Consider the following 27,621-nt stretch of genomic DNA (forward strand, 5'->3'; position numbering starts at 1 on the left):
AATCAAAAGTTTACTTAAGAACTTAAAGAATAGTAGAGGCAAAAAAGACAAAAATACATTAAAATACAGTGTGTCAAATGGTAGAAAATACTATGGGGAAGAATAAAGTGGGGACCAGGGATCAGGAGCTGCCAAAACATCTTAAATATATGGGTTACCTAAGGCCCTTCCAAGAAGATCTAGAAGTTATGCAGAATGCAGCTCACAGAGATGGCAAATATGGAAGAGAAATTTAAAAATACGAAGAACAGAATGACAAGTTCCACAGAGAATAGAGTCCGTTTGAGAAGGATCTATAAGAGACAAGGATAAAAAGTAGTTTTCAAAGTGAAAATATCTTATAATTTTCCAGAATTGTTGGCAGACCCCAGTTGCAGACTCTGGCACTGAATGAATCATTACAATGGTAAATGAGCAGAGGTCCAGGACTGGGGTTCTCAGATATGAACGTGCAGATACAAGATGGCAATTTTCTTCTTCTACTCTTGGATGGCATACAAAAGCAACAAGGAGGAGGAAAACAACTCCATTTTCAACAAAACAAGGAGACAGATATAATCTGCAGACTCAAAATACACATAAGGGCTGCCAAAAGCAACTATGATTGCCCTCAAAGCCGAAGCTGGAAGGGGTGAAGTGCAACAGAAGTCACCTGCGGGGAAGCGATGAGCCAGACAGCCAGCTGGAAGCACAGCTGGATGGGAGCGGAGTGCAGAAAGCGCCAGCAAAAATACACTCCCAGAACAAACTCAGGGCTCAGAGGAGGAAATGTGAGCTGGCAAAATGCAGACAAAAAGTAGAAGTAGAAACACAAACACCCTAGAAGGAAGACAACATAAAAAGAAGCCTAAGGGAGATTAGACCCTGCAGACAATCCGGTGAGAGGTATAGAAATAAGGATAGAAATAAAAGAGTGACCAAAATAAAATGTAAATAAAGAGTCAAAAAGGATCAAGGAGAAGATGATAGATACAGAAGAAAACCAAGGAAAACTGTTAAGTGCATAAATGAAGCCCCTGAAGTAGAAAACCTAAACAATGGGACAGAATATTTAAAGATATAACTAAAAAGGGGCACCTGGGTGGCTCAGTTGGTTAAATGTCCAACTCTTGATTTCGGCTCAGGTCATGATCTCAGTTCTTGGGATCGAGCCCCATGTCGGGTTCTGCGCTGACAGAGTGGAACCCACTTGGAATTTTCTCTCCTTCTCTCTCTGCCCCTCCATACCCCCTCTCAAAACAAATAAATAAACATTAAAAAAACATATATATATCTAAAGAAGACTCACATGGGAAGAGATAGTCTTTATTTTTATTAAAAAAATTTTTTTTAATGTTTATTTATTATTGAGAGACAGAGAGACACAGAGCATGAGCAGGGGAGGGGTAGAGAGAGGTAGAATCCAAAGCAGGCTCCAGGCTCTGAGCAATCAGCACAGAGTCTGCTTGAACTCACAAACTGCGAGATCATGACCTGAGCCAAAGTCGGTCTCCCAACCAACTGAGCCACCCAGGTGCCCCTAGAGATAGTCTTTTTAACAAATGGTGCTTGAAAAATTGCATTCATATACAAATTAATTCAAAATGGATCATACAGCTAAATATAAGAACCAAAAGTATAAAACTTTTAGAAGATAGGGAGAAAAATCTTCATAACCTTGGGTTAGGCAAAGGGATCTCAGATATGACACCATAAAAGAAAAAAATTGTACTTCCTCCAAATTAAAGATATTCACACTTCAAAGATACTGTTAAGAAAATGAAAAGATAAGCCAGATTATTTGCAAATCTTATACCTAATAAAAGACTTGTATCCAGTATATATAAAGAACTCTTATAACCCCATAATAAGAAGACACACAATCCAATTAAAAAACTGTAAAAAATATATATACCACTAAAGAAACTACTAACAGAATAAGATTCTAATCTTGTATCCGTGAAAGAGTACATCATGTGCCAGGGAAAACTGACCCCAAAGGATCAACACTTCAACATATCCTGGTGAAGTTAGTAGACTTGCAAAATAAAGGATATTTGGGGAGCTGGACAAAAAGATCAAGAAATTTATGGGGAAAAATATCAGAAAAAGGGAAGGTATTGGTTATGAAACTTTTAAGAAACCACAAACTTCTAGAACAAAACATGAGAGAATTCTCCTTAATAAATCTGGAGTGGAGAAGACCTTTCTAATTATGACTCAAAAACCAGAAGCCATTAAAGAAGTAATTTGAGTACATAAAAAAAAAAAAGACTTCATGGGAAAAAAAATCCCAAACACCATAGACAAAGATATGAGACAAATATGGGAGAAATACTTACAGGTCATATCATAAGGGCCTAATCTCCCTCATCTATGAAGGGTTCCTAGAAATCAATAAGAAAATAACTAGTATCCTAATAGAATAAAAGAGAAAATAAACAGGAAATTAATGAGAAACACAAATGACTTGTAAACATATGAAAAGATGCCCAACTTCATTTATAACAGAAAAAAAAAAAAAAGAAAACTACACCAAAATGCCTCTTTTCACTTACCAGACTGATCAGGGTCTCATACATTGCTGGTGGGAATGTTGAATGGTACAACGTTTATGGAGGATTATCAGTCAGGGTACAGCCAGGAAAAGAAAAAGACCATGGCAGATATTGGAAATAGAAGGAATTTAATGTGTTGAAAGGGCCAAGAGATCAAGAAGGGGAAAGTGACCTTATTCTCATGTTAATAACAGGAGGAAGAGACTTCTGTTTCTAGGGCTAGGGAACAAAATGGAGGCAGTGGTGTGACCAGAGACAGGTGCACAATATCACTTCATCATCGAGATAGCTGTGCAGGGCGCTGGAGTCACTAAGAAGGTGATGTCCAGCCAGTAGTGGGTGGCATGGCAGAGGAGCAGATGCCAGGCCAAGGCTGGATCCATGGAGGAGGGGCCAGCCAAAGGTGGGATCTTTGAAGGGATGTAGCTACTTCCAGAGATGTCTCCTGAATCAGGGGTGGGAGGGAGGGAGGGAGAGGGAGAGGCAGAAAGACAGAGTGAAGAGGTGAAGAGGTGTAACAGAACAGTATCTTCTCTTTTTATCAGCTGGCATGGGACTCTGGGAAATGTAGTTTGCAGGTGTTCAGCTCTGAGATACAGAGTAGATGCAGGAAGGGCAAGAATGAAGTTTGATATAGAACAGAGCATGCAAAATCTCTCCTTGCTGGAGATGATGACAGCAAACGGGAAAATGCCCAGCACAAAGGGCAGTTTTGTAATATCTGCCAAGATGCAAATACACTGACCAATTTCACTTTGGGAAATTTATCCTACTGTTATACTGACTCATGTGACTCACTTGTGAATAAGATTATATCTTGACAGCATTACTTGTAAAAGATTGGAAAAGTCTGTCAAGAATTATGAAAAGAAAGCGCACGTGTGTGCCCATACCCTCAAAGAATAAAGTAAGGACAGCTATTTTTAGATATTACAGAGATAAATAGATAATAGTAAGAAACTATGGTAGAAAATAGTTTGGTGGTTCCTCAAAAAGTTAAACAGAATTACTATACGATCCAGTGCTTCCACTCCTAGGCATAAACCCTAAATAACTAAAAACAGGGACTCCGGTATGTGTACACTGAGGTTCATAAGCAGCATTATTCACAACAGTTACTGTGGAAACAACAGCTAATAGCTATTAGCTATTAATAGCTAATAGCTAAAACAATTTAGGCAATAGCAAAAATGTGGAAACAACCCATGTGTCCATCAACAGATGAATGGATAAACAAAATGTGATACGTACATACCAAGGGATATTATTCAGCCATAAAAAGCAATGCAGTTCTAACACATGTTATAACATGGATGAACCTTGAAAACAAATGCTAAGTGAAATAAGTCAAACACAAAGGACACATATTATTTGATTCCACATATGAGGTATAGGCAAATTTAGAGAAACAAAAAGTAGAAGAGAGGCTACCAGGGGCTGTGGGGAGGAGGACAAGGGGATTTATTGTCTAAAGGGTAGAGTTTCTGTTTGTGATGATGAAAGAGTTCTAGAAATAGAGGTGATAGTGACACAACATTGTGAATGTACTTAATTCCACTGAACTGTATATTTAAAGATGGTTAAAATGGTACATTTTATGTTATGTGTATTTTGCCAAAATAAAAAAAAATTCTTTAAAGATACTATGAATAATTTTATGCTGAAAATTTTGAAAACTTACATGAAGGGAATTTATAAATTCCTAGATAAATTAAACCTACCAAATTGACTTAAAAAGAAATAGAAAAGCTGAATAATTAAAATAAATCTGTATTTAAATCAATCAATTAGAAAAAAACACCAGGCTTATATTTAGAGGTGAGTTTTATCAAACTTTCAAGAAACAGATAATTACAGTCTTACCCAAATGCTCCTAGTGAGTAAAAAGAGGAAATGCTACTCAATTTCATGAGGCTAGCATAACTTTGATATAAAAACCGAACAAAGGACACTACAAGAAAGAAAATTACAAGAAAGATCAATCTTATTCATACAGATGCAAGAATCCTAAACAAAATATTAGCAAACCAACTCTAAATGAATAACAAAGGTGAAAATACAATTATACTATTATGATTGCATTTTATTTTATATATAACAATTATATGTGAATATATAAAATATGTGAAGTAGTTATAATATTAACTCAAGGTAGACGATGATAGATTAAAGATCAATATTGCAATCTCTTGACCAACTGCTACAAATAATCCAGAGATATATAGCCAGGGAGGAGATAGAGCATAATACTAAAAAAAAACCCAAAACTAAACAAACAAAAAACACTTGATTAGAACAAAAGAAGATAGGAAAATTCCAGCAGGCTTTTTGTAGAAATTGTCAAGCTGATGCTAAAGTTTACATGAAAATGGAAAGGAACGAGAATAGCCAGAAATTGTATTATTTTGTAAAAGAATAACAAAGTTGGAAGACTTACACAAACTGATTTCAAGACTTGCTTTAGAGCTATAGTAATCAAAACAGTGTGGTATCAGCATAAAGACAGATCAATGGAACAGAACAATGATTCTAGAAAGAGACCCACAACATATGGTTAATCAATTTTCAACAAAGGTGTCAGAGTAATTGTAAGTGGGAATTAATAGTTTTTTTTTTCCCAGCAAATGTTACTGAATTGGTTATCTTTATAGAAATAAGAACCTGACCTCACACCATATACAAAAATCAAGTCAGGTTAGATCATAAACCTAAATAAAGAAGCTAAAATTATAAAGCTTGTAGAATGAAACACAGGAGAATACTCATGATCTTGAGGTAGACAGTATTTCTTGGACCAAATAGTATATTACTTAAAAGAAAAGATAATCTCACTTTATTTATTTATTTATTTATTTATTTATGATCTCTACACCCAACCTGGGCCTTGAACTCATGAACCTGAGATCAAGGGTTGCATGCTCTTCTGACTGAGCCAGCCAGGTGCCCCTCAAAATTAGAATTTATTTGCTTCACCAAAATTAGAAACTTTTTATCTTCAAAAGACACTGCTTGGAAATTGAAAAGTCAAGCCACAGAGTGGAACGTATTAGCAAAACAGACCTGACGAAGGACTTGTATCCAAAATACAAAAGAATTATTGGAATGCAATGTAAAAAGCCAAACAACCCAGTGAAAGACTGGCAAAAGATTTGAACAGTGCCTTCACTACAGAAATATAGGTGAGCATGAAAAGACACTCACTATTGCTACTGATTGGAGAAATGGAAATTAAAATTACCATTATGTACATCACACCCTCTAGAATGACTCAAATGTAAAGGTCAACAGTATCAAAAGTTGGCAAGGGTGGGGGGCAAGTACAACTCTCAAACACTGCTGTGGGTATGTAAAATAATACAAACAGTTTGGAAGATTGTTATTCTCTTTAAAACCCAAATTCCAGGGGTACCTGGGTGGCTCAGTTGGTTAAGTGTCCGACTTCGGCTCAGATCATGATCTCACGGTTCGTGGGTTCGAGCCCCATATTGGGCTCTGTGCTGACAGGTTGCAGCCTGGAGCTTGCTTCGGATTCTGTGTCTCCTGCTCTCTCTCTGCCCCTCCCCTGCTTATGCTGTCTCTTTCTGTCTCTCAAAAATAAAATAAATGTAAAAAAAATTTTTTTAAAACCACCCCAAATTCCATTTGTAGGTATGTAGCCAAGAGAAATGCAAGCACATGTTCATAGAGAGACTTGTATAGGACTGTTCACAGTGGCTTTATTCATAATACTCCAGAAGTTGAATCAATCTAAATGTCCACAAACAGGGGGATGGGGAAATAAACGGTCATTATGGAGTACCTATCAGAAATAAAAAGGAACAAAACATTTGTCTATGTGAATAGATGTAGGATGAACACTTAGAATACTATGCTGAGCCAAAGAAGCCATAGAAAGAGAACTGTATGTATGATTTCACATATATGAAGTTGTAGGAAAAGCAAAACAAATATACAGTGATAGCACAGCAGTGACTGCCCCCAGGGGTTGGGGATATTGACTGAAAAGGGGCATATGGCAGCTTTCTGGAGTGATGGAACTTTCTGCCCATGGTGGTTACATAGGTATATGTATTTGTCAAAATGCATCAAATTGTATACTTAAAATATGTGCATTTTATAGTTTGCAAACAATATCTCAATTAAACAAATAAAAAATCATCATTAAGAGAATGAAAAGCCCCAAACTTAGGGAAGATACTTCCAATACACCCATTGACAAAGGATCGTTCCCAGAAAATATAATGTAAAGTCAATACGAAAAAGACAAGCCTAATAGAATAATGGATAAGACATATTAATAGGCTTTTTACAGATGAGAAAAACAAATGTTTGTAAACACATGAAAATGCACTCATCCTCCATTAATAATTAGGAAAATGCAAATCAAGATCTTATAAGATACCATTTTACATCCATCAGATTGGCAAAAATGAAAAGGCTGGGCAACATCAAGTACTGGTGAGAAAGCGGAGTAATAGGAATTCTCATATGCTGATGAGAGTGTAATTTGGTATAATTACTTTTGCTTTGAATCTCTCTTTCACTCCAGGGTATATAATTTAGAGGAAGTCTTGCACTTGAGACCAGGAGACATGTACAAGAATGTTTATAACAAAATTATTATAGTAGGAAAAGAAGACACATCTCAAATGTCTACATATACCACATAATTAGTGTTATAATCATACAGTAGAACATATACAGAAGCGAAAATGAACTTCAGCTACACACACCAACATGAAAAAAATTAATATGGAGCAAAAGATGGAAAATAGATGAATATAGACTACAAAATTCCACTCGAACAAAATGCAAAAATAGTATGCTGTTTAGAGTTGCCTACATAGGTGGTAAAAATTGAAAAGTAGAGTAAGGGAGTGATTATCATGAGGGTCAGGATTGTGGTTATTTTGTGGGTAAATGGATGTGGGAAGAGCATACAGGGAACTTCTAAGTGCTGGCAATTTTCTATCTTTTAAGCTGGGTAGTGAGTTCAGGGGTACTCATTTTATTTTTCTTTAAATTGTATACATACATTTATTATACTTTTGTATACATCATAATTTAAAAATAAGTAGACCATTATGCTAAGTGAAAGAAGCCAGACTCCAAGGACTACATATTGTGAATCCATGTGTATGGTAAAATGTCCAGAATAGGAAACTCATAGAGACAGAAAGTAGATTAGTGGTTGCCTGAGTTTGGGGACATAGGGGAGAAATAGCGAGTGACTGCTAGTGGGTACAGGGTTTCTTTCTGGAACGATGAAAATGTTCTAGAATCAACGAGATGGTTGCCCAATTCCGTGAATACACTAAGAACAACTGAATTGCATACTATACGTGGATGAATTGTATGGTGTGTGAATTCTATTTCACTAAGCTGTTCTTAAAAAACCAGGGAAGTTTTTTTAAGCACAGAAAGGCTCTCAATGGGCAATGAGACTGCAAAGCTGTTGAAGTGGAAGGGGAGGCAGTATTCCTCTAGAACAGTGGTTCTCAAACTCTAGCATGCATCTGAATCACGTGAAGCGCTTGTCAAAACACAGATCGCAGGGCATCATCCCCAGATTTTCTGATTCTGTAGAACTGAGGTGGGGCCAAGAATCTGCATTTCTAAAAGTTCCAAGGTGATGCTGATGCCTGGCCCAGGGACTGCACTTTGAGAACTGCTACTCTATTGTGTCCGGTATAGGTGTTTAATAAGTATATATTGGATGAATGGATGAATGGATGAATGGATGGAAGGGAGGCTGGCTGTTTGGGACAGTGGATGGGTGGGAGATAATGGATGAAAGGGTGGATGAGTGGATTAATGGATGGATAGAAGGTGGGAAGACAAGTAGCAGAAGATAGTTGCATGGATGGATCAGGGGTGGTTCAGAGTAGTAGGGAAGAATATGGGGTTGGCAAAGTTGTAGTGTGGAACTTACTGTAGAGAAGGACTTGACACAAACAAACACCTACTTTCAACTCCTGTCATGGGCTCACTGCCTGCTAGCTGTGCAATGTTTGGCAGGTGACTTCACCTCCCCAAAGCTCATTTTCCTCATGTGTGACATGTGGGTTAACAATACCTATGAATGTTCCATGAGCTAATACCCTTAAAAGGGCCAAGCACAAGCCTGGCATGCAGTGGATGCTCTCTATTCTTTGGTTGGATCTGACTATTACCATCATATATCACTGGGCTGTACTGTGTGGTTGAGACGAGAGGCTTGTAACTCAGGTCTGTCTTGTTCCCATAGTGGCCAATGCTGACCTCGAATTGGATCAGGTCCTTAAAGTTGGGCATCATGGTACAGGAAAGGAAGATGACGCACAGCCCATACTTTTGGCGGTTGTGGTGCTTCTAAAACAAGAACCCCCACATCCCCAGTACATAAGCCAAGGCTACATAGATACGCAGGGAGGCAAAGATGAGGTGCCCTGTTTCTTTCAAAGTCATCTTTGCTTCTCTTCAGGGTGAACTGGTGACCATCTTTGAAACCCCGCCCCCTTCAAATCCTGCTTTGACTCCCGCTCAAGGGCAGTTCCTCCCAGGACCTCTATCACCTGGCCCCCTCCTCCCAGTCAGCTGTGGTTCCTTTCCTTCCTGAAAAGGAGGCTTCTCCCTCTGAGGCAGAGAGGGCCAGACTAGGCTCTGACTTGGGCCACCTCATCCCTTCCCATTTTGCCTAAACGCCCTCCCCTGATGGAATGAGTGTGGGCAGGGGTGTGATGAAGGTGACATACACACACATCTGCTCTGAGCCCTTCTCTAACTGCCTCCTCCCACATATGCTCGAGGTCCTCCATCTACCAGGTCAGCTGCTCTTATTTCTGTGGCCAACCCCTGCCCTCTTCTTGCACTCACCCAGTCTGTTCACTAGCTCGCCTCCCCTGTCATAAAAAATAACCCTCCTCACTTCTGAGCCTCTATTTAGCTACCACCTGATCTTGTCTCCTTCTATTTTCCGGCCAAGTTTCGATGCACTTGCCTGTATGCACAGTTTGCATGCAGTTTCTCCCTCACACGCATGCAGTCTGGCAACTCTTTCTTCAGGGGGCTGCCTCAGTGCTCTCCTTTGCAGACTCCTCCTCAGTCTCTTCTGCAAGCCCCTCCTCTTCCTCAACCTGCCTTAGGCTGTGGCACTCTTTCACCAGCCCACTCCTCCCAGGCAGTTCCTCCACAACCCTGTGTTCAGATCCCGGTGTGCTGACAACACACCATCTGTCTAGCAGCCTCGGGGACTGGTCTTCATGGATGTATCACAAGCACATGTCAAAGATGGGATTACATCGTCCACCCCCCAGGCCTGCTTCTCCTTCAGGGAGTCCATGTTGGTGCATGCCACCCCTGACCACCTTGCCACCTGAGGCAGAAAATGGGCATCAGCTTAGGGCAGTTGGCCTCATTTCTTATTTCTTGTTAGTCTGTGGCTCGGATCATTCTGTGTCCAAAAGGTCTCTGGAACTTGCTCCCTCCTCTCAGGCTCTCCTTCCCTGTGACCGTATTCCCATTTTTTTTTAAATAAGTGGGTGGTTATTCTTAACACTGCTCCTCCTGCCCCTTCCTGCATCAGTGGTCTTCCCCAGCCTTCAGGAAGAAATAAAAACTCCTTAGAACATAATTTCTCCTTAACTAGATTACACATTTCTTAAACCGAAACCTCATCTTGTATTTACTGGGTGCCTGATGCAGCATGAAGTCCCCATAGGGGCTTGATAAAGACTCAGGTGGGTTGACCAAACGTCCTCATGTACCCAACAGGTCATTCAGCTTGTGGCCAGGGCCTCTGCAGTGTCAGTTACAGGACCCGCAGTAGATTTGGGGTGGGCAGAGGGACTCTTTACTCCTGAGTTACCTTTTCCTGTAGTTACCTCTATATTGGTTACTTCAGAGGAGAGATCCTTCTTAACATCTTGATGAGGACTGAGGTTGGTGAATAACTCCAGGAAGATCCGGCCTCGATAAGCTAAGCCATCCTTAACAGCATTGGGAATATTCTAGGGCAACAGGAAGGGAAACAATGACAAAAGGGATGTGAAAAAAAAGACCAAATTTATCCTGACACCTTTGCAGCAAAGACACTATTGCCTAGTAACTTCCTGCCTAGGGCTGACCACAATCTAGGGGCAGAATTCCAGACACCCCAGACATGGCTGTGCCCAGAAACCTCTGGGCCCTGACCCCTCTTCTGTACTGAGGCCCACTCCTCCTCTTCGTGCATTTTACCTGCTGATCAAATCAAAGTACCGATTCCCAGCAAATGCTTCCAGCTTGGAAGAGGCTGTGATAACTACTGGGTTTGTGCTTCCAGCCTGGCAAATCAGGGCATGCCCCGCCTTCTTAGCAACAGTGATTGGTCCAAGGAGAGTACACATGACCTAAGGCAGCTAATTAGAATGCTCCCCTGGCCTTCCCTATCAGCGGCTTGGATGGCCACTGGCCAGCAGGGAGGCTTGACTGAAGTAGCAAAGGATGAAGGCCACAGGTTGACGAGCAGCTGAGACAAGAGATGGAATGAATGAGCTAGCCTCTTAATGGCATTGAGGTCCTGGTGCCTGCAGCTCATCCTCACTCAAGAATTCTTCCCAGCCCTGTTCCCTTCCTTTAAGCCAGTTGGACTTGGCCTCCTGGCATTTATCACCAATCTTTAATAGCCCAGTACTTTCCACGTTTACTTATGCTGTTTTAGTCTTCTATGTCCTTTCCACCTGCTGGAAATCTTACCTGACATTTCATCTCAATGACCCTTTCTCAGTGAATGCCCAGAGCTCTCCATCTGTTCCTTTCTTGTGACACAACACATGTCCCATATACACATAGTCATTTACACATAGATTACATGTCCTCTAATAGCATAATGGACAGAAACCAGGGCCGGGCCCTCCCCAGTCACGTCCCAGGCCCCAGCACCTTTCAAATGGTTGGTTTTTACCTCCACTGTTCCCTAGAGCTGTCATGAGAGGCTTACAATGTCTTCTTCCTGGATCCTGAAAGGGGCCTTTTTACCCCCATGAAGAGTCAGGAAGCTGGGGCCAAAACAGGGTAGGAAGCCAGAATACATTCCTGCAAGAAGAAAGGGTTAGGGCGACAGGGCCAGGTGGGAGAAGGGCAGGAGGCAGGGGCCTGGGGGATCGCTTGCCTTCTATTTCTGCTCCGGTGGATGAGATTTGGTTGAGGAACAGACTGACAGTCCCTATCTCATCCTGGCACCTGTTCTTGGGGCTGGAGAGAAACATAGTCTGCAGGTTGAGCTGCTGGCCCAGCTCAGATTTTCTCCTCCTGTACTTGTTTTTCAGCTTCTACCCAGCGGCTCACCAGTCCAAGACTCTGAACTTGATGTAGCTGGAGAGACAGGGCAACTGCAAGAGGAAAGCGAGAACAGCAGTGGGTGCATGTTTGAGTGGTCTGGTCCTCAAGGAGACTGAGTGCAGCTGGGAAGTTCTGGGTCTGGGTCCAAGGCCTGGCTCAATCATCAGTAAGCCATGTCACCACAGCCAAAATGAATTTACCATGGGGACATATAAGCCTGTGGCTATGGACTCCCCACTTGCATGGGCCCCTTGAAAGGACCTGGGAGAGGCCTAGGAGTGTGTCCCATGGTTGCTTTGGTATTATTATTCTTTTTTTTAAGTTTACTTATTTATTTTGAGAAAGAGAGAGCACATGAGAGAGCATGAGCAGGGGAAGGGCAGAGAGAGAAAGAGAGAGAGAATCCCAAGCAGGTTGCGTGCCAGTCTGTCTTGCATGGAGGTTGTGGCCTAAAATGCATTCTTCACCACTAGCAGTTAACTTTTAAACAGCAAGACACCTATCTCCTCAGAGAGTAAATAGTAGTAGCTGCTGTTGTGGGGAGGGTTTCTGTTGTCCTGTGGCCTGTGCTAAATGATCCACATGGATCACCTGAGTGACTCCTCCCAACAATCCCATAAGCCAGGTGCTATTATTCCCATTTCCAGACAGGAAAATTGAGGCACAGAGCAACTGAGTTCCTGAAGTTCTCAAGTTATATGCAGGGGCTGAAGCAGCTTTAGAGGTCTTAATGACTCTGCCATAACCCAGTGAGGACTGTGATTGTTCCTAATTACAGATGGGAAATGAGGCCCAGAGAAGCAGAAGGACTTGCTCACGGTCACCCAGTAAGAAGTGCAGTCAGATGGGAACCCAAGCTTCTGGGTCTTATCTCCTCTGCCATAGGGTCCCCTCAGTTACGAAAACAAAAAAACCAACCCATATGGAAAACAGCTGCTGGGCTTGAGATCGGAGTGGGACTCAGGTCCTCTCAGTCGGGCCCTTTCCCCTCATAGCAGCTCCTGGGGCTGTCCATTCTCTCCTTGCCAGGGAAGCTGGGGGCAAGGGGGGAAGTGGGGAAAGGGCTTTCCAGTTGAGCAAGTATCTAGGAAGAAATGAGGAAAGGCCCACTGGAAGTTGAGAGATGGGCACTGTAAGACATCCAGGTCTTCCAAAATTACAAATCCTCCAAATTCAAACTCATGGCTGAACCATCTTTTCATCAACCCTGTTGAGAATTCTCTTCCCCTTTCCCAGTTCCTTGTCTTGACTGCCCTTCTGTCCTGGGGCACTTGGACTGTGAACTGGCAAACACCCATTTTTAGCGAAGTTTCCCCTGCAGCCTGCCTTGCTGGGGCCCTGACCAACTGGCCTCAGATGCTACCGTATCTGTGGCCATCCTGCCATTCAGAGTGAGGCTCACACCTGCCTGCTGCATTTCTACAGGGCTAGTGACAATCAGGCCTGCATCCAAATGGCTCCAGCCTAGGAGACTGTGTTTCGTGGGAAACGCGTGAGGAGCCAGGGAGTGTATGGACATCTTTAAACGTTGGAAGGTCTCTTTCAGGGATGAAGGAAGGCCTGGCCTGTGCCACTGGTTTCTGAGCCTAAAGGCAGCTGGACACAAGGGAAGACTTTCAAGACTCTGAGCATCTGGCCACGAGCCTCATCACAGCCAGAGACAGGTGGGAGGGATCAAAGGTGGGGGATAAACTAGGCTCCCTTTAAAATCTCTTCCTACTGGGGCACCAGTAGGAGGTGGCTCAGTTGGTTAAGTATTCGACTCGGTTTTGACTCAGGTCATGATCTCACAGTTCAAGGATCAAGCCCTGCCTCCCGCTCTATGCTGACAGAACAGAGCCTACTTGGGATTCTCTCTCCCTCACTCTCTGTCCCTCCCCTGCTCACGTGTGTGTGTGTGTGTGTGTGTGTGTGCATGCATGCATGCACGTGCGCACTATCTCTCTTTCAAAATAAATAAAATCTCTTCCTACTTTAAGAGTCTATAAAATCACCCAGGAAGGTAGAGATTATGAAGAATGGTTAAAGATGATGCCTCATAGGAGGCAGACTAGGGAAGCTTCTAGGAGAAGCAAGGAAGAGGGTGCCAGCAAAGTAGAGGGGAGCTCATTAGTGATTTTTGTGTCACACAAATGTAAGGTATAAGGAAAGCAAAATACTCTCTGGGTAGCCAAATAGAAGCCACACAAAGTTCTATGCACTCATCCTTTTGACAGTAGTCAAGTTATCTTTCAGAATTGCGTATTCTTATTCTACATGCAGCTCTTAGAAGCCTGGCATGAAGTCAAAAAGCAAACAAGGCTCTCCCAGGCTTTAAGAGAACTGGCATCTACGCCACTGATAGGTGACTAAGAAGGACTGAAAAACTATAAAAATCAGACCACAGAATCCCACAAAGAGCATCCTGGAGCCATTTAGCGTAGGCACAAATAGCCCACACTACATGTAGCCCATATACTAACTATGTTCCCACAATACCTCTAGGCCATTAACAAAGAGCTATAATTATCTTCAGGGCACTTTGCCTAGATGATAAGAAAATGCACAATGCAATTCAGAATAAGTCTTTAAATCAATTTTAAATGATTTATTGGTTTTGTTTTGTAATGTATGTGAAAGGGCATTTTAAGTTTTCTGGAAAGTTCAGTTGTATGGCCCCTTCATTTCTTAACACTGGACAAATAAAATAAATTTTCTGTAACATGTCCTTCTTCATGTTCCCCATCAGGCAGATCCTGCCCCCCATCCACCCCATGCTTCTTGGTCCCTACCTTCTATCCACACCCCTACACAAACACCCAAACTTTCTTTCGTTTGTGGGCCATGAGGAGGAGAGTGGTCAAGATGGAACAGCGATATCTACCTGAATCCGGAAGGTCAGGAGCTGGTTCCATATTGGGTTCTCGGTTTGGGTCAGCACATTTGTCTTGAGCTAGAAACATTCCACAGCAGTGTCAGTGCCAGCCTGTGCCCTCCTTCCTCCACTGGCCTCAGCTTCCAGCCCTTCCAGCCCAGCCCACAGATGGATGCTTTCTCCAGCACAGGGCTGATCACGGGAATGGTCTAAAGACACTTTGACAACTTCTCAGCTACAACTTCAGTCCTTTGTGTATCTTCCCGTCTCCAGATTCCCTAATATTTGCCCTTCAATCATCTTTCAATTGACTTTGTTTCTATTTAAAAAAAATTTTTTTTTAACATTTATTCATTTTTTGAGTGACAGAGAGAGAGCACAAGCAGGGGGAGGGGCAGAGAGAGGGGGAGACACAGAATCCAAAACAGGCTCCAGGCTCTGACCTGTCAGCACAGAGCCCGATGTGGGGCTTGAACTCATGAAATGCAAGATCATGACCTGAGCCGAAGTTGGATGCTTAACCAACTGAGCCACCCAGGTGCCCCTCAATTGACTTTGTTTTTAAATAGTCATAGCATTACTAACTTTCTTATATGAATGCATACACATAGATTTTGTTAGATAAACTCTAAGATCCCAATAGAAAAGTGAACAAAAACCATGTCGACAGTGGCAGTACACAATGTAATACCCTTTTCCAAAGCATCACTTGACTTCATTTTTTTTAAGTAGGCTTCACACCCAACACAGGGCCAAATAGGGTGCCCGAACTCATGACCTGGAGATCAAGACCTGAGCTGAGATCAAGAGTCAGATGCTTAACTGACGGAGCCACCAGGCACCCCTACTTGACTTCATTTTTAAACCTGGCTCTATTCTAAGCAATCATGTTGGTGAAATCAAGGTTGGTTGGACTGATTGAACTTTTTAATACACACTAAGAAATCAGGGCGCCTGGGTAGCTTACTTGGCTAAGTGTCTGACTTCGGCTCAAGTCACGATCTCATAGCTGGGGAGTTGGAGCCCCACATTGGGCTCTCTGCTGTCAGTGTGGAGTCTGGAGCCTGGAGCCTGCTTCAGATCCTCTGTCCCCATCTCCCTTTGCCACCCCCCCTTGCACGTGCATGCGCTCTCTCTCTCGCTCAACAATAAACATTAAAAAAAATACACACTAAGAAAACCACAGAGATACTAAAGTTTTTGAAAATTTTGTGCCACCTATCACCCAAGATCATCTCCCTAGACCAGAGCACCCAAACCCCACTCAGTGTGGTAGTTTTAAAATATGTCCACAAATCCTTTGGTATATCTTCCTTTGAAAGGTAGACACTGATTTCCCTCCTTTTATGTATGGGCTAGATTTAATGACACTTTTAATAGGTAGAATATGGTAGAAACCAGGGTTTATGAATTCTATGGTTTATGAATTTAAAGAGACAAACCTCTTTAACCTTAACCCAGCATTCCCCAAATTTGAACATAGGATCCTTTTTTTGCACATAACATCCATTAGCACACTTTGGAAAATGCTACTCTCTATTTACAGAGGATCATGGAATGTCAGCAACTCTCTGGCCTAGAACCTTCCATTTATAGACGAAGAAACCAAGGCCCAAAGAAGACAGTGACAGTTTCAGTGTTGTTTGTGGGCATGTTGTTTCATTCACTCATTTGTGCCCTTTGTGTATATTTGGCTTTCACTGGGCATTTTCTCCATGCAGGGCACTGAGCACAGCTCTGGGATACAGGGTGACTAATCCATGGCCTCCACCTTCAAAGAGTTCCTGGTCCAGTGATCAGTCACAGCCCATTGATGGAGGAACTTAGATACTAATCCTGGGCTCCTGCCCACCAACTCCATCTTTCCCCATACACCATCTAGGTGACAATTTCTCCAAACCTCAGACCCTTTCTACACTTACCTTTTCCCCAATTAGTTCCACCTCCAACACAGGACTCACTAAGTGCTGTTTCTCTGTGAACAAGAGTTACAAGATTTATGAGACAGAAGTATTTTTTTTTAAGGGGAGGAAATGGAGAGGTGATAGAACCACTTGAAACCCTATGCCATCAATTGGCATGGTGCCCCCTAGGCAGACCTCTCCCATTTCCACTCTATCTCTGTGTGCTGGTATGTGTCATGGCACATAATGGGCAGCAGGGATGGGTGCTAGCATAGGGAACTGTGAGTCTGCCTCTGGGCATCGAAGACAGTCAGGGACATATGGCCAATTTTAAAGGGTATCTGTAGGGCCTTCATAAAACAAATTTTGGTGGATTTCCGTCTCACCTGTTCCTCTCCACCTAAATCTTAGGTTAGCATCAAAATGGAACAGGGAAGCCCCAGGAGAATCCAGGTGGCCACTGTGTAGGGAACCTCCAGGGTCACTCCCTCCCCGCCACCTGACTCTAACTGAGATGAAGGTCCTCCGCGCAGTAGATGAAGAAATGTAAGTAGGCCAAGTTGACCGGGACCACCGTCGACTTGAAGATCTGAGTGCTGGTGTCATCAGTCCCATAGGGCAGCTTTTGATCTACCTGTAGAGACCAGACCTGATAGGGTCAGAGTCATAGGATGGCCATGGCCATGGCCACCAGATTTGGCTTCCCCAACATTCCACTTGGTATAGGGGAGGGATGGACAATCCTTGAGTGGCACAGTGTACGAATTAAAGCAGGTGAAGATCAATGGCCACACTGGGGGCCCAGGGGTACCCTACAGAAGCAGCTACAGTAGGAAATGTTATTGGGGTGTCTAGGGAAGCCTCACCGGAGCCTGGTCTCCCACACTGAGGACACAAATGGTGACTTTCAGGTAGCCTCTCACTCCATTGCTGGGTTCATTTGGCTGGCAGAGGCCTAACCATTTCCTCAGGAGTGTGTGACCTGGAGGGGCAGAGGGCCCATGGGAGACTGGCCTTCAGTCTCCATCCTTCTTCCCTGAAACCAGGAGAGGGGTGTGGAAGTGTGTCTCCTAAATTCTGGTTCCCTTACAGTAGCAGAGGAAAATGGGAGTCACTTCTACCACTGGGCAAAGCTAGTATACTCCCAGGCTACCAGCCATTGCCTTTAGGAAACAGAGACCCCTCTCTCCCATCCTGGGAACCTACAGTTGTTAGTATCCTGGTCTGAGAGAGGCAAGCATTTTCCCCAACCCTAAGTCCAAACCTCAACCTGGTATGTATGTTGTGGCCAGGTTGTGTGTGATGGTTACAGTGGAAACCTCTACTCAAACATCAGTCCCCCAAGACTGGCCTCAAAAAATAGAAATTCAATTCCAGGTTGCAATAAAAGGTTAGCATTTGATCCAAAGGGATGCTTTGAAGTTTTACAGAGAAAGATCTTATGATTATAAATATTATCAAATACAGAAAATAATTCATACCCTCTAATACTCTCCCCCCATGTGTTGAACATACAGGAATTTTGAGATGTTTGGACAACTGATCTGCTTTTTCTCAGAAGGCACACGTATTTGCAACAACTGTTACCTACCTGCAGAACGGTAGATAAAACCAATATCTGTCTGGAAAGACAAGAATAGAGTAAGGATTAGTTACTCAAGATTTTCAACACCAATGAACAATAGTACTGTACTGACAGTATTAGCCACCAGTGCTTGAGAACTTGCCTTGCCCTAACTCCTTTACTCTTTACAACAACCTAGAAGTTGGTCCATTATTACCTCCACTCTGCAGAGGAGGGTACTTAGTGTGAGAAAAGTGCCTAAAGTCTTACAACTAGTAATTACATGAGGAGATCTGGATTGAAAGGATCCTTAACCACCACATAGCACTGCCTGGCCAACATAGCATTGACTCTTCCCTGTTTCTGGATTGAGAAAGTTGTCTCCCATCCTGGGGAAGAGGATGGTTAAGGGAGGAGCTGGCAAAGAGACTATGGGCTTTCCCTTTCCCCTGGGAGAGGGTTTCTGACCAAGGCCTGAGGGTTGTGGTACAGGATTGAAGGTGGCGGGTGGCAAGGCACCGCGAAATATTCAGGTCACCCTTGTATCCCACATCTGAAGGTTCCATAGAGTAGTCCCCAAATTCTTCATGTTAGGCCTGCTTTAAAACCCAGTTACCCTTTTGGAGTGTCTGGGTAGCTCAGTCGGTTGAGCATCTGACTTCTACTCAGGTCAAGATCTCCCGGTTCAAAAATGTGAGCCCCACGTTGGGATCTGTGCTGACAGCTCAGAGCCTGGAGCCTGCTTCAGATTCAGTGTCTCCCTCTCTCCCTGTCCCTCCCCCAACTCACTCTGTCTCTGTCTCTCTCTCAAAAAAAAATAAACATTAAAAAAAAAACACCAAAAAACTCAGTTACCCCTTTGGGTTAGGTAGGCAAAGATTTTTTTTAGCTACAACAAGAAAAGCACAATCCATAAAAGAAAAATTTGATGAGGTGGACTCCACTGAAATGTAAAACTTCTGCTCTTTGAAAGACACTTAAGAAAATGGAAAGACAGATCATATACTGGGAGAAAATATTTCCAAGTCATATATCTGATAAAAGGACTTGTATCCCAAATATATAAGAAAGCCTCAAAACTCAGCAGTAAGAAAGTGACCCAATGCAAATGAGCAAAAGATATGGACACTTCAACAAAGAAAATATAAAATTTGAGGAAATGCAAACCAAGTTATAGTTCTAGAAAGCAGACCAGTGGCTGGCTGGGGATGGGAGAGGGTGGGATGGGGGTGAGAAGGAAGAATTACAAAGGAGCACAAGGAAACTTTTGGGGGTGATAGATGTGATAGATATGTTCATTATTTTGATTGTGATGATCGTTTCAAATGATACTTTTTAAAATATGTGCAATTCATTGTATGTCAATTATACCTCAATAAAGCTGGAAGAAAACAAAGAAAAACTCAGGCACCGCTAATGAAGAAATAGATCCAGGCAGTGATCATCAATGGCTGTTAAGGACATAAAAAGAGAGACCAACATACATTCTGTGCCTTCTGCTGAAGTCATTTTGCCAGATAATGGACCCAAATCTAGCGAGCCTCTAGACAGCAAACACCTGGGCAGAGAGGTATGTGAAATGATCCTTCAGAGATGCGGTCAGCAAAATCCAGACTAGAGGAAAACTCTACAGGACAAACTATCCACTTTCTTTAACAAATTACAAGGAGAAAAAGGGAGCGGGACCAACAGAATCACAGAGACCTAAAAATACATTTTAACCAACTGCAGAGCACGCACCTGGTTTGGATTCTAACTTGAACAAAACATAAAAGGAATTCATAAGATAATTAGGGGAATTTGAACACCGATTAGTATTTAATGCTATCCAGGAATTATAAAGGTTTTAAAATGTGATAATTACATTTGTTTATGCTTAATAAGATATTTATGTATAGAAATATTAACTGAAATGTTTAAAAATATGATGTCTGAGATTTGATTCAAAATAATCCAGTGGGTGGGGAGGTAGGCCAGGGGTAGACAATACATCACTGGCAATGAATTAGTGAAGTTGAGTGATTGGGATGTGGGAACTCATGATACTATTCTCTCTGCTTTTGTGTATGTTTGAAATTTTTCAAAGAAGTAATTTAAGGAAAAAGACTCATTGGGGCGCCTGGGTAGCTCAGTTAGTTGAGTATCTGACTTCAGCTCACGTCATGATCTCACGGTTTGTGAGCCCAAGCTCTGCATCAGGCTTGCATAGGACTTGGGCTGGCTGCTTTCAGCATAGAGCCCACTTCAGATCCTCTGTCTCCTTCTCTCTGCCCCTCCCAGGCTTGCACTCTTTCAATAATAAATAAACATTTATGTATTTAAAAAAAATTAATGTTTATTTTTGAAAGACAGAGAGAGAGACAGAGAGAGAGACAGAGCATGATCAGGGGAGGGGCAGAGAGAGAGGGAAACACAGAATCCAGAGCAGGCTCCAGGCTCTGAGCTGTCAGCACACAGCCCAACATGGGGCTCAAACTCACAAACTGTGAGATTGTGACCTGAGCTGAAGTTGGATGCTTAACCCACTGAGCCTCCCAGGCTCCCCCCCCCAAAAAAAATTTTTTTAAAAATTATTTTAAAAAAAGGCTTAGTTTTCTCTCATGTCTATAAATTATTTAACAGTTCATTATCATTAGTCCTTGTCTGGAAATTGTGCGATGGTCTTTGCCGAAAGCACAACATTTTTTACCACCTGCCATATAACCTCTCCAGAATCTCTCATTTCGAAGCCCATGTTGCTTCTTTGAGGGACAGGTCATGACTCTTCATGTGCTTCTTACAAGTAGTGAGAAAGAAACCTTACTTTGATTTGTCCTAAATATACCTTTCTCAACACGGAAGACTTTCCCAGGGGTTGCCAGATTTAGCAAATAAAAATAGATGCCCACTTAAGTTAGAACTGCAGATAAACAATGACTACATTTTTAGTATACGTATGTCCCCTGGAGTATTCGTCAGGAGCCATGCAATTATTTAGGACATACTTGTATTTAAAAAGTACCTGTTGTTTAAGATTCAAATGTAATGGGACATCCTGTATTTAATCTGGCCTGATCTTCCTGGATTTGAAGAATCTTATTTAGCTCTTCATGAATGTCAGCTTTCCTCATCTCCCAGCCTGTGTCTTTCCAAAGCAAACCTTTCTTTCTGTTCTCATAGACAGCAATTTTCTCTGTGTTTCTTAGGTTGGCATTTTTGGACCTTCTGCTTCCATTTCCTGGAGGCAGAGGTTTGAAATGTGTCCATTGTATTCAACATGGCACCCAGCTCTTTCATAAATGGTACACACTTTTATCCTTACAACAACTCTGTGGGTTGAGTATGTCATTATTACCATTGTATATATGAGAAAGAGATTCTGAATAACTTGGGTAGATTCAAATCTGGATATTTCTGCAGGAAAATCCAAGTTTTTGCCCCTAGACTCAGGCATGGAACCCATGGTGAGTCTCTGTTAATTGTTTCACCAAACCTCCTCCTTCATCCAGAGCTCACTTGGAATCTCCCGATCTCTGCGTTGAATCTCATTAGTGTGGAATTCATCACCTGCAGAGGGGTTCCCAGAAAGATTTGTTATTCACATCCCTCATTTCCCCCATCCCCATGGGAGGGATTGTAAGGGCACATTTGGAATGTATTTAATGCTTCCTAATGGCCCTCTAGAATTTATATAATGTTTCCTAATGGCCCACACTTCCACATAGCTCTTTTCATCTAATTCTCAGAGGTACCCTGTAAGGTTCAGAATTTTAGTTCCATTTTACTGATGAGGAAATTGATCAGAGGGTCCAATCCACTTGGTCAACCCAAAGATCAGCCCAGAGAAAACTGTTGCACTTGACTTTCTCCATTGCATGCTGTCCTGATCATTTCCCATGTTCCGGTGTTCCCAAGAACATGTACACTCTTCAAGGGAGAGACCTCCTTGCTCTCCTTAGCCCTGTGCTGGGCACATAGGAGGCATTTGGTAACCACACATTCACCACTGTTACCGAGTTTCTTCTGATAGGGAATGGAATGTCCCATGTTGAGGGAACATTTGAGGGGTCCTTTGGTGACATGAGAATCCTGGCACATGGGAAGGGGCTATTCACCTCGGGGCCCAGCTCAGGGTCTAGTGATTGGTATTCTATAACATTTGTTAAGTGAATGTGGGAAGTCTGGGCTGCCAGGGAGTGACGAAGGTGGTGGAGGTTGTGTCTTGGGGTCAGAAGGACCATCTGAAGTGACTGGCTCCAAGGGTGGGGGTGGGGAGCTGAAGTCCTTCCGAGGATTGAGGTGGGACAAGAAAATGGACCCATATTGTTTGGCTCCTCACCTGGATTAAGATGGTCTCATCAAAGAACTTTGCAGGCACTTCATGAAAATTCTGGAAGAAGATCTGAGGTAGAGAGAATGGGGATAGGGGTTGGATGACATTTCTTCTACCACTTCACCCAAGGACTCAGTAAGCCTGGAGGCTCAGAATAGCAAGCTTCTTGCCCCAGCCCTTGCCCATTTCATGCTCTTCCTCCAGAAGCAGAGGCCTGCCAGGCTCCTGCAGGGGGTGTTTTGCCTAGGTAAAGGGCAGGGGTAGGGAATCCCAGGAGGATCTGTCATGAGCAGCTCAAGGCCCAGCTAGCTGCCCTGGGATGGAGACCCAAGCCTTTGCCTCCTTCTAGATTTCCCCATCAGTCCACTGCTCCCCAGCCCCTGTTGCAGCCAGAAACCTCTTTCCCAAGTGCAAACCCAGCCCCGTCACTCTCCTGATTCTTTCCGTGACTCCCAAGTGTCATCCATGACAGGGTCCCAGTGCATTTTGCAGGCTTCCCTCCAGCCACTTCCCTCCAGCCACACTCATATCTACAGTTCTGCCAAGTCCTGCTGCTTCTCATTTCTAGGCTTCTGAAGACACAGTTGTTTTTTCCTCACTTTTAATTCTCTATGATGTCCCTCTTTCACTGGTAGATTCTTCCTTGAAGGTTTCAGGAGCCCTTCCTCAGTCCACCCATTCCTCCCTGCTCCCACTGTGCTTTAATCTTTTATTTATTGGTCTATTCACTGATTAATTCAGTGAGTAGTCATGGACTTCCAACTGTGTATCAGACACAATACTACAGCTTAGGGCTTCAGCAGTGACAAGACATACATAGTCTGGGCCTGCATTTCATGCTGCAGTAACAGCACCCCCAGATCAGATCTCTGTTAACCCCAATCTTATCTCATTCTCATTGTTTATGTGTTCACATGCTGGTTCCCTCCACAGTCTACTGACTCTTCCAGTGTGAGGCTTCGAATTATTTCATTTGTATTTCCAGTGCCAAGCAGTGCTTGGCCAATGCTCAGTCAGTGTTTGTGGAAGATGCAAGCTTGCCTGATGCCTGAGGGAAATGCCCAGCCTCTGGCTGGCCCACTTGGCCCAAGTGCCCTGTTCAGCTCTGAAGGTCATGTGCGGCCCACCTCATTGAAGAAAGCATTGTTTCCCATCTTGATCCGTGTTTTGTGCTGGTAGCCTCCAATGACCACCTTCACCACCGGCTTGATGTTGTTGCCCATGAGCTGTCGGGCTTCATACACCTTCACTCGGACCTACAGGGGAACACAGGGGAACCTCATGTTGGGGCCTGGGCTCCCCCTTTTCCAACAGAGACTCTTTTCTTAAAGAACAAAGTGTTCTGATGAGAGGCATCTATTGCAGACAGAAGGAAGACACACAGGGAGCTGCCAGCCTGAAGACAAGTGCTGGGAAGGCTGTGGCTCCTTCTGTTTCCTTTTCTGGGAACTGTCCCCTCCACTGCTTTGTCCTTTCCATCTTGTGTAGACTTAGTGTTTCTCAATTGCTATGGACTTGTTACAGAACACAGAATGAAGTCTAATCTTACCCAGTTTGTTGGCTTTTTTTTTTTTTTTACTTTTGTCTACAATCTTTTTAAGGAATTAAGAATTTTAAAGTTCCATGCAATTGAATCAATGATCTGTGATTTACTTTCTGACTTGTTATTTCTCCTTCCCCTTTATATATTTTACTGGGACTCAGCCTAGATTAGAAGGAAGGAGAGGAAGAGCAATGCAGAGCCCAGAAAAGACCCAGGCTGGCTGAGGCCCAAGGGGAGAAAGAACAGGAGTTGGCAGTGGCCAGCAGGGCAGAGTCATGGAAACTTGCCATCTTACGATAGATAGTAAACTGCATATGGATCTCCCAGCCCAGGCTATGGATTGGCCTTTCTCCATGAGGCCTTATGTGTCTCCATCAAGTCCAGGGACCCTTCAGGGAATGATATACATACAGCTACTGTCCCTCAGGGACAAGAGAGGGCCAAACTCGGCAAACAGGTCGCATGTCAGAATTTTGCCCTAACCTCTACTACATAGGAAGGGCAGTGATTTGGCACAGTGACCTTCTATCCTGGGCAAACTAGCCTGATGGAAAGGGATGGGGCCACAGGATGGCCAGCCTTATGTTTCCTCCTGAAGGGCAGGGTCAGTCCTTCTGCTTCACCTCCCTAGGACTTGCCAGGTCTGGTTGGTGTACAGCCAACAGTGCCTCCTATGCCTCACTGGAGCTGTGTCTAGCTTCAGCTTCCTACAGAAGTGGCTCAGAATGGCACCCAGAGAAGCAAGATGTGCAGCAAGGTTCAGAAGACCGGTAGCTCTGGCCCTTTGCCATGACTTTGTGGAGAGATGGGGATGAACTGGGAATGCAGTGGGACAGTCAGGTGAATCATGAGGACTTTCAACCTGGAAGGTCCTCACCTGAAAGTGCTGAGGCTTTGAAGACAGAGGCTTGGACATGGTGGAGCTGGGGACCATCAGTTTCTGCATAGCCACTTCTCGTGCACTTATGCCCAGAAGGTCGCCATCGCCTGGGGAAACACAGTCTGGGTGGGCTCTCGGAGGCTGGGGCTCAGGTTTTGAGGCAATGGCCGCATTTCGTTGTTCTATCCCTAGTGACTAGGTGCTGACTAAAACCATGGCCAAGAGGCCTCAAAAGGGGCACATATCCTCCTCAGAAAATAGGCTCTCTCTCACTCTCAGTAATCCTGGGCCCCACACTCCACACATGGGGGGCTCTTAGAATGGCTATTCTTGCTTCCCTCTGCAGCCATTGGAGGCTGGGGTTTATCTCTAGAGATGTCAAGTGGAAATACTGGCGGGGCCGGGGGGGTCGGGGACAGATAACCTCAGCTAGGTGTTTCGAGATCTGGCCTCTAAACCCTAACCTGGTCATAATCTTTCTGTAGGCCTTGAGGGATGGCCTCAAAAGTCCCAAAGAGCCCATCCAGCTATGCTTGGAGAAGAGCAGAGGTAAGTCCCAAGTACATACCTATCTTCTCAATATCCTGGTTTCTCATAAGGGCCACCTGTAGAGTGACAGTGCACTGCAAGGCAAAGGCAGGGGAGCTTTAAGCCAGATCCTGCTATCCTTGGCCGCATCATAACACTGGAACCTTACCTGGCCTGGCTGAATTCATGCCCAGTCCCCCTGTGGGGAGCGATGATGGCCATGGTACCAGGCCATGCCACGCCATGGGGTCTGTGAAATCTGGGATGGAGGGAGGTTATGAACTAGTAGGGGGAGAGCAATGGGTTATAGCAGAGGGGATGTGGAGAACAGAAGAGGCACATGGTAGTGGTGGTGACAAGGGGGGTGCGGTGGGGTAGGGAGGAGAGGGAGAGGCACCTTGGGACCAGTCCAGAACTGCTAATGCCAACAGCAATCCTCCTAGCCCAACATCTCCTGACCTCAGGTGAGGACTCCTGCAAATACCTCTTAATTAACCTCTTGCCTCCAAGTGCTCACTACCCATCCAAACTCTAAACCTTTGCCAGAATTGCTTCCTAACCACTGTGTAAGTGCCCTAACCGATGAGAGTAAAGTCACAACTCACCAGCATAGACCATAAGGCCCTTCACCTCAGGCCCCTGGTCTCAGCTAGTCTCAGCTCTCCCACCACTCCCTTCACATCCTCCCAACTCCCGTGTGCCAGCAGTACAGCAACCAAGCCTCCCTGCACCTGCTGTCTGCCTCTGTCTCCCTCCAGCCTTCACACATGCACTTTACACCCTTGCCTGGGATTGTCTTTCTTTCCCATCCGTTGGGCAAACTTGGGCCTACTGAGAAACTCAATATACAAAAGGACAGTGGCCAGACCTTATATAAAAATGGAACTCTGACCCACATCTGCAGCAATCAATTCAGGAAACCAACCCAATAAATCTACAGTAACCATCCTGGGAAGTCACCCTGCTATTTCTAAGTCAGGCTTGTAGGAAGTCGGAGTACTCCTCTAGCAACCAGTCCAGGAAGTCAAACAATAACCCCTGTAACAATTGGCCCCAAATAGCCAGGACTGATTAATTAATTAATTGACTGATTAATTAAACTGATTGACTAATTAATAACTGATAGCTTCCCTAATTTTTGTCCTTTCTTTCCACCTAGGACCAACCAGAGAAAGCCAAATACATACCCCTAACCAATCACATAGGATGCCCAGCTTCTAGCTGGTCCGCTTATAGCTTCCCCCACCAGTAGCCTCCAATTAGGGCACACCGAGAGCCTTCCCTGTTTCCACTGTACAGCTTTCCCCCTCCTCTGCCTGTCTTTGAGTCTCTGCCAAAATACATAACCAGGTCTGCATAAACAGCCTTTGCTTATTCTCCTTTGGTTGGTCTTTGTCTGCCTCCATCTATCTCAATCACATCTTTTACAAAGCCTTCCGCTACCTCCCACATGGAATCATTCACTTCCTCCTGACCTCAGTGACCTAGCCTTCCTGACCCTTGTGCTGGAGCACTTGTCACTGTGAGTGGTATCAATGGACCATGGGCTTCATTCAGTTTTGCATCCCAGGCTTAACACGGTGGCTGACACCCAATGGACAACTGACTAATCAATCTAAATGGGTAGATGTAGGGGTGAGAGGGTAGATGGATGGCAGGATGGGGAGGTCAGGGAGATGATGGCAACGTGATGGGGCCTCCTAGGGCAGGAAGTGCTGTCTGGTGGGGGCATTGGGCCTCTGTTAAAGTGGAGTAGCCCAGCTTCACCGGCTCCCCCCACTCCTCTAGCCACCATTCCTGAGGCCCAACTCACATCTGTGGACATCATGGCATGGTTAAGCAGGGTCAGGTCCTTCACAAAAAGGACGTTGCTTGGTTTTTGCACCAAGGGCTGGAGCAGTACTGTAGCCCGGCCAATGAACCTGGGGAGATGAGGAATACATATAAGATCCTGAGCCAAGGGGAAAGGGTATCTTCTGTCCCAGGCATGACTTTATTTATCTAGGGTTTTCTCTATTACAGGCTGTGTTGTCCACACAGAGGCTGAAGGAAGAATGCAGTGATGTGAAGCATCCACCAGAGGACGCAGGGCTCTCGCGTCTCTGGTAATTGACTTTGGAGCTCTGAGCACTGGGTGCCCAGTTACTGGCTCTGCCCTGCCCAGCTCCTTCCGAGAAGCTCCCTCTCACACTCCTCCTG

General features: G+C 44.0%; 2 protein-coding genes across 15 annotated transcripts in view; one reads left to right on the plus strand and one right to left on the minus strand.

The window, feature by feature from the left end:
* The window catches only part of LMAN2L (lectin, mannose binding 2 like), an 83,418-nt gene extending 68,880 nt beyond the window's left edge, over positions 1-14,538 (plus strand). Inside the window, exon 9 of the mRNA XM_053890641.1 lies at positions 11,825-14,538. Within this exon, the coding sequence (XP_053746616.1) occupies positions 11,825-11,859 (35 nt within the window). The 3' untranslated portion in view covers positions 11,860-14,538. The remainder of the gene's footprint in view (positions 1-11,824) is intronic.
* Positions 1-27,621, minus strand: part of FER1L5 (fer-1 like family member 5) — a 60,169-nt gene that overhangs the window by 21,781 nt on the left and 10,767 nt on the right. For 11 of the 14 annotated variants that reach the window (XM_053890629.1, XM_053890627.1, XM_019461939.2 and 8 more), the window contains exons 5-20: positions 27,236-27,344; positions 25,463-25,517; positions 24,892-25,001; positions 23,599-23,727; positions 22,478-22,540; positions 21,655-21,705; positions 18,187-18,217; positions 17,462-17,577; positions 17,106-17,229; positions 16,614-16,666; positions 14,701-14,769; positions 11,844-11,887; positions 11,668-11,750; positions 11,497-11,591; positions 10,400-10,525; positions 8,711-8,888 (exon numbers count right to left, since the gene is read on the minus strand). In XM_053890629.1, coding sequence (XP_053746604.1) covers positions 8,711-8,888; positions 10,400-10,525; positions 11,497-11,591; positions 11,668-11,750; positions 11,844-11,887; positions 14,701-14,769; positions 16,614-16,666; positions 17,106-17,229; positions 17,462-17,577; positions 18,187-18,217; positions 21,655-21,705; positions 22,478-22,540; positions 23,599-23,727; positions 24,892-25,001; positions 25,463-25,517; positions 27,236-27,344 — 1,436 coding nt within the window. Of the gene's footprint in view, positions 1-8,710; positions 8,889-10,399; positions 10,526-11,496; positions 11,592-11,667; positions 11,751-11,843; positions 11,888-14,700; positions 14,770-16,613; positions 16,667-17,105; positions 17,230-17,461; positions 17,578-18,186; positions 18,218-21,654; positions 21,706-22,477; positions 22,541-23,598; positions 23,728-24,891; positions 25,002-25,462; positions 25,518-27,235; positions 27,347-27,621 lie in introns of those variants that run through there. The other 3 variants (XM_053890633.1, XM_053890632.1, XM_053890634.1) reach the window with 3 other exon arrangements.

This window comes from Panthera pardus, unplaced genomic scaffold (assembly GCF_024362965.1).
Source record: "Panthera pardus isolate Hobbes unplaced genomic scaffold, ASM2436296v1 HiC_scaffold_25, whole genome shotgun sequence".
Lineage (NCBI taxonomy): Eukaryota > Metazoa > Chordata > Mammalia > Carnivora > Felidae > Panthera > Panthera pardus.